At 45.5% G+C, this 7,500-nt stretch overlaps 1 protein-coding gene across 1 annotated transcript in view; it reads right to left on the bottom strand.

Moving 5' to 3' along the window:
• Window positions 1-1,483: 1,483 nt before the first annotated feature.
• mideasa (mitotic deacetylase associated SANT domain protein a) overlaps window positions 1,484-7,500 on the bottom strand; it is a 58,549-nt gene continuing 52,532 nt past the window's right edge. The window contains exons 14-16 of the mRNA XM_063223820.1: window positions 6,853-6,996; window positions 5,551-5,738; window positions 1,484-4,602 (exon numbers count right to left, since the gene is read on the bottom strand). Coding sequence (XP_063079890.1) covers window positions 4,251-4,602; window positions 5,551-5,738; window positions 6,853-6,996 — 684 coding nt within the window. The 3' untranslated portion in view covers window positions 1,484-4,250. The remainder of the gene's footprint in view (window positions 4,603-5,550; window positions 5,739-6,852; window positions 6,997-7,500) is intronic.

A 7,500-nucleotide genomic window follows, 5' to 3' on the forward strand; every position in this document is an offset into this window, starting at 1 on the left:
ACTAGGCCACAAGTGTGCAAGTGTGCAAGGGAGGACAGGAGTCCGCATATTAGAAAGAGCACATGGTCCTACATGCTGCGGCCGTATTGGCCTTCATCAGGGACGCAACACATAGGCCCATGGGTCCATTCCAATATGCTGACTCCTGTCCTCCCTCGCTCACTTGCCTGCTTGTGGCCTCGCGGTGACAGAAGTGTATTTCAATATCTTGCAAAAGCACAATTCTAAGGTGATTTTCTCATTTGCAATCAGGATGGTGAATGAAGAAAAGTTGTTGTGGCCACTAGCTAGGCTGACAGCGGGGATTATAGTTGTCTCCACAGAGGCGGGGCGTCAGCAAAATGTGAGGCCACAAGCACAGCCTGAGGACAGGAGTCTACATATTGGAATGCACCCTCTGTGTTTTTGCCAGCGCAGCGCCTTGTGTGCATTTGCAACCCACCTCTCCCAGTGCCTCGTGTGTTTTCTGCTGTTCTAGTGCCCTCCACTGGACAACTGCAGAAATGCAGATACATTTTAGGACAGTCAGGGGAGTCAAACTCATTTAAGTCCAGGGGCCACATCATGAAGTCAATTTGATCTCAAGTGGGCCAGACCAGCAACATACCGGTAATGGCAAAATATTCTGAATTTCTTCATCATATCAGAATCGTATTGTTCGTCAATCACCTCGAGGTGTATGTGAGCAGGTATATCCAGAGCATCGGCTGTAAATGGGGAGCAAAAAAGCTAATTCGTAGACTCAACTATGGAAAACTTGAAAATGCAAAAAAACCCTGCAGTACTGTTGTAATTTGCTAGCGATTTAGTTCTCTGTTGACACTTGTTTTTTTCTCTCTACAGGTCTGGGGCCGGACTGAACCATCTGGCGGGCCGAATCTGGCCCTCTGCCGGGCCGCATCCGACCCCCGGGCCATATGTTTGACACCCCTGCTTTAGGATGTCCAAGGTTATGCATACTCTATGTGGACGTGTATGAAATGGGACGCAGCCTCTCCAGAGTCTCTCTGAGACTTTGGTCTGGTTAATTAGGGTAACCCATTTCTCAGTGAGATACAGAAGCCATGCACCATTACTTTGAACACACTGCTACTGAAACATTTCAAATGCTACATCTTTATTTGCTCTGTGAGTGTGCGTGTGTGTGAGAGAGGGCGTGTGTGTGTGTATGTATGTGAAGTAAGGCTATAAGGCTGATTGCTTTACTTTAGTGGGTGCAATGTGCAATACTGTGTATTAGGCTTATGTATGTTTTGTATTTGTGTACTTATGTAAGCTGTCAGACACCTTAATTTCCCTCGGGATTAATAAAAGTACTCTACTTCACTACTCTTCTCTATTCTTTGGGCTGACATGAGTGTTTTCAATGGCTCGATTTGCCAGAACGAAGTCTCGAAGAGAATTGGAGAACTTCTACAAGCACTTATAACCTGACCAACACTTCGCATTGATGATGGAGAAATGATGACACAAGAACAAATAATTAAGATAATGACTTTTAATCAAAATGCATGACACTATCCAAATAGCAATTCTTTGTTGTTGATTATACAAGCAATAAGTAGCATTTTTTCTCTTTTTTTAAAAAAAAGGGGGAAAACAAAACAAAAATGATCAATTTGTAGTCACGCCCTCAGACAATATTGAGGATGTTAAAATATATCAATTTACACCTTATATACATTTTATAGTCAAAAACATTCATTTCAAGGTCCCTTAAATCACATAGAATAAGTTTCTTTTTTAGAGTTTGAAAATGTTACGTATAAATCTAGCAATGTGCACAAAGTGTTGGTGTTCAAACAAAAGAATACAAAACATAAAGACTCCGTTATTTTTATTTTTTTGACCATTTCCACCACATTACTATATATGTTCCTGAGGAGACATGCAAGCACTCACCTACGCACGCACGCACCTACTCACTCACACAGATACACACGAACGCACACATGAACACGCACGCAAGCACACATGGATACACCAGACAAAGGATTTCTTTTTTACTTTGCAACAATCAGTGATGTTGAATTCATTGCTATGAAGTCCTTATCCCCAATGAAGGTTAACATGATTTAGCTGAGGTGGGGATATCATAACCATATGGGGATATCAAGACCACGTGGCCTACAAATCCCGCCCATGCACACGTTTAACCCATCACACCACACCTCTCACACAAACGCTTTCAGTACCAGCCCATTCTCTCTTGAAGCCACACTGCGCCATTCTTGTAAATCAGCTGATTTCACACTTTCCCACGAGCTAGATAATTGAGTTTTATCCTTCGTTACGTCCAGCTGCTGTCTGAGTCTGGCAGTACTCATTTGACCTCCAAACAACTGGCATATATAATATGTAATAATATATAATGGCATATATACAGCACCTCCAAGCTAGCATAAATAATGGAATCATATGGTAGCAGCTAGCATTCAGCTGGCAACATCCCCGTGTCTCATATCATGCACTCGTGCACTTCTAAGTACTAAGTACTATGTTTTCTAAGTACTATGTTTCAGTGCGTAGGGCGCCAACGCTGAAATTCTCAGTGAATTCAGTGCCCACATGATGCCCTAACAACAGCCAAAAACGAAGCGCTTGAATGGTGGACCCTGCACACACTAAACGGCGGCCATGTTGTTAATGAAACGGACGAAACGTGGCGTTCAATTCAGTAGTAGAGTTTGGTCAACAGTCTAATTCTGTAAGTAATGTTGCTGAGGCACCAACATTTTCATGCCAAGTCAAGTATTGCATGCGAGATAGTTGCCATTTGCGGTGAAGGAAATGTACAGGTGTAAATACGAGAACAAGACACTGTGCATGGTAAACAGTAGCCAACTGATATTTTGGCGAGCTAATGCTATGCTCACCCGTCACTTCCAGTGAGGGCACAGTGCAGTGCCCAAACTTTTCCGCAACACTATGCACTAAATACCTTAGTGTACTGTGTGCACTACTAACCGTCAGTGCACTCACTGACATGAGACACAGGGAGGGTGATTCAATGCTAATGACTAGCTTGAAACGAGAAGTAACGTCACCAGACTAAGAGAACAGATGGAAGAACTGGAAAAGGATGTAACTCCACAATTCAACTCAAGGGAAAGTGTAAACGGAGCTTATTTACAGGAGTGATGCAGTGTGGTTTTAACTGTCTCATGAGCTAATAAAAACACAGAGCTGTTTCACTCATCCATCAATGCTACAGATTTAATTTAACGATATTTAAACAATAGACTCTCAAGTGCCCTAGATATGGATATAGATATCATTGCTTTGGCAGTCACTTGTGGACAAAGAAAAAAAAACATGACATGCTAGAGCCACAACCTCACCAAAACAAAACAAAAAATGACGAGCAAAGGGCAAGCAAAAAACAACAGAAACCAACTGGATAAAAGTCGAATCTCTCAGTTGACTGCTAACGGTGCTAGCGGTGTGCTAACGGTGCTAGCTGTGTGCTGCACGCCACCACATGCAGAGTAACACGGAGCGTGTAAACGAAACAAGACATGCTAAATATTGTGACTTCTGAAGTCTGTCGTGCGCTGAAGAGCATCCGGTAAACCTGTTTGTTTGTTTGTCTGTTTGTTTGTTTGAATCCTATGGAGTGCTGACAGACACAAAAAAAGACAAGAAATGATATCAAATGATTGTCTAGGAAGTAAAAAAATAGCATATAAAATAGACAAGGCACCTGCATTTGGTGGAGCGTACTGTCTCAGTACAAAGATCCTTGATTTGTTTTGTTTTTTCCATTCGGTCTCTCTCTGAGTAAATACCTATTTCCTGCTCAGTGATGGTAAGGCTTTAATACATCGTAAGGCGAAGAAGTTCATCTGCCATTGGGCGTCAAGGTCAAAGGTCAACAAGAGCAAGTATTTTGTCCGTAAGTCTCATCTCGCTACTCATCTTTTAAAGCCCTTGTTGTGATGAATGGCTTTTTTGCAGCCCAGGTCAGTGCTCATGTAAAGTCTTTAAAAAGCAGAGCAGGGTGCGATTCTCAACAACATCGTTGCGAACTAAGTTAGCAACTTACTTGGTTGCAATGCAATTTCCCATTGGAAACCTAGAAAGTTGCTAACTGGTTAGCAACGATGCTTTCCAGAAACAAGGTCCAGGATGGAAGGGAGGGAGAGTAGGCTATATGAGAAATATCCCGTCTCTCTCTCTTCTGCCAATCTCTCTCTCTCTCTTCTGCCCATCCCTCCCTCCCTCCATTCATTCATTCATCTTCCTCTTCCTCACTTCCAGTCTTCGTCGTCCTCGTCCTCCGCCGTGTCTGACGACTCTCCTCCACTGCTGTTATTGTTCTCTGCTTGCCCCTTCCTCCCCATCCGCCTCTCTTTGCCGTGCCCGCCCTCCTCCTCTTCCTCATCATCCTCCTCTTCTCCTCCTCCTCCTCCGTTCTGCGCCGCCTGTGCTGCCATGGCCGCCTCGTTGGCACGTTGCCGTGCGAGTGCCGCCTGTGCCGCTTGTGCCGCCAGCGCCGCTGCTCGCTCCTCTTCCTCCCGCAGCTTGGCGGCCGCCGCCTTCTTCTCCTGCTCCGCGTGGCTCTTCATGTGCGCACTGCGACTCTTCACCTTCGCAAAGATCCTAGAGGGCAGAGGGCAAAGGTCAGGGGTCACCAGAGAGTATTACATTACATTTTATTCAAAGCGACTTACAGTTATTATTTGTCAGGGTATTGGTTACAGTCCCTGGAGCAATGTGGGGTTAGGTGCCTTGCTCAAGGGCACTTCAGCCATGGATGGAGATGTAGGGAGAGGTCAGGGGGGGTTTCGAACCTGCAACCCCTAGATTGAAAGACCAACTCTCTAACCACTAGGCCACGGCTGCTCGTGTAGAAAGTAAAAGGTCAAAAGATTAGCTATGTCTCGTTTCCCCTTACTTGAGCTGCATACCGAACACCACAACTTTTTAACCCTATTCAGACTGGGCTTCTTTGGCATTCCTGGGCCTGGGTGGGGGCTCTTTTGACCCCCCTCTCATAACTCATGAACGGAATACAGTATGACTACATAACTTGGGGGAGATGATCTACATATGGATATCTATGAATGACATAATTTTTGTGTAATTATCTGGTATTATGACATCATTATGACATCATTATCTTAATATGCCCAAAATCTCGCCATAATGCATTTTCCATGAAATTTAGGTAATGCTCTTAAATCTTAATGATTTTATGCTTCAAACCACTTAAATGCTCACAAAGTAGTCTGATGCTAATGGAAATAACAAAAAATATGAAAATATATGGCGTCATAGATATGGTAAAGTGATTTTTGGTCAGACATACCTGTCAGAAATGATAAAACTAATCTTTCGGTACTTAACTGTAGCCAACTTAATGTTAAGAAAAGTCACAAAGTTTCGTAGTCATAGCTTAAGTCGTTAAGGAATTATACAACATCAAAGTTGGTGTGGGCACTTTTATCCCTCCCCCAGTCTGGATAGGGTTAATATTTACACTAAAAGCATGCACGCGCACGCGCACAGGCACACAGACACACGCACAGACACCCGCAGCGCCCCCACCTGCCACACTTCTTGCAGGGGAACACTCCCTCTGCCTCCACGGGGGCTTTGGGGGCCGGCTTGCTCTTCTTGCTCTCCGCTCGAGGCTTCCTGGTGGGTGTGGCAGTGGGATGGGCCTGGACACTGGGGGGCGGGATCACCATAGGCCGCTCCTCCCTCTCCAACTTGATCACAGACTCCGAGGCCGACTGCAGTGAGCAATAAATAAGCAATGACGATAACATCAACAACTTTATATAGCACGATTCAGAAAATACATGCAGCTCAATGTGCTTAATAGTTGAAAGAAAACGTAAAAACAGAGCATGAAGTCTAAGACAAAGGTTTTTAGTCCTGTGCCTTTAATCAGATACTTAATGAATTGAGTGGACACTGGAGGTTGTCACTGGTGGGTGGACACTGGTAAGGTTTCTACTCCCGCTGGTATAGTTATCAAGGCTGACAGTCGTGGTGGACACTGGTAAGGTTTCTACTCCCGCTGGTATAGTTATCAAGGCTGACAGCCGTGGTGGACACTGGTAAGGTTTCTACTCCCGCTGGTATAGTTATCAAGGCTGACAGTCGTGGTGGACACTGGTAAGGTTTCTACTCCCGCTGGTATAGTTATCAAGGCTGACAGCCGTGGTGGACACTGGTAAGGTTTCTACTCCCGCTGGTATAGTTATCAAGGCTGACAGCCGTGGTGGACACTGGTAAGGTTTCTACTCCCGCTGGTATAGTTATCAAGGCTGACAGCCGTGGTGGACACTGACACTCATGGTAGCATACAGTAATTGGGGCAGTGACCCTGGGTTGTACACTGGTACGGTATCTACGCACGCTAGTGTAGTTATGGAGATTGACAGTGACCCTGGGTTGTACACTGGTACGGTATCTACGCACGCTAGTGTAGTTATGGAGATTGATAGAAAATCTCCCCATGTACATTAAAATACTCCCATTGGACACTGTAGTAGTCTCTACTCACACTAGTATAGGTATGGAGCTTCACACACAGCCACAGTGGCCCTGGGTGTACACTGGTATTGTGTCTACTCACGCTAGTGTAGTTATGGAGGTTGACGGTGGTGGTGGCCCTGGTGTGCACACTGGTACGGTCTCTACTCATGGTAGTATAATTATGGAGGTTCACAGACTCGGTGTACAGTGGTACAGTCTCTACTCACGCTAGTGTAGTTATGGAGGTTGACGGTGGCGGTGGTCCTGGGTGTACATTGGTACGGTCTCTACTCACACTAGTGTAGTTATGGAGGTTGACGGTGGCGGTGGTCCTGGGTGTACATTGGTACGGTGTCTACTCACACTAGTGTAGTTGTGCAGGTTGACGGTGGCGGTGGTCCTGGCCGGGTGTCTCTCCTCGGGCCGCTCGTGATGCGGATGCTCCTGCCACTGGCCGGTCGTCTTGTTGTCATGAGTCTCATCTGAGCCGTGATGCCTGGAGATGCTCTGTGGAACACACACCACAACAGACATTACGTTACATAATATATACTACGTTACATTACACTTAGGCTGGTCAACGCTTTAAAAAAAATCCAAAGCAAAATACAGTTATTTTAAGTACAGGGTACTGGTTACAGTCCCTAGAGCAGTGTGGGGTTATGTGATTTGCTCAAGGGCACCTCAGCCATGGAGTGTGATAAGGAGTGGAAGTGTGGGATTCAAACCTGCAACCCTCTGATCTAAAGCCCATCTCCTTAACCACTAGGTCAAAGCTACCACAAAGCAGACCACACCCCACCAGGGAGGGCAGGGGAACAAACAAAAAGATGGCCAGAATTAACACCACTAATGAACACCACTAATCCAACAGGATAAGGACAGCGCTCACAGCACTAGTGGACAACACTAAAGAAGGCCAAGACCGAAATGTCCGGCGGGCAATTGAACTAGTGACTAGTGGGGTTGCCCATTACATTACTGTCCTGTCCTGTCCTGTCCTGCCCTTAT

This window comes from Engraulis encrasicolus, chromosome 18, assembly GCF_034702125.1.
Source record: "Engraulis encrasicolus isolate BLACKSEA-1 chromosome 18, IST_EnEncr_1.0, whole genome shotgun sequence".
Classification (NCBI taxonomy): domain Eukaryota; kingdom Metazoa; phylum Chordata; class Actinopteri; order Clupeiformes; family Engraulidae; genus Engraulis; species Engraulis encrasicolus.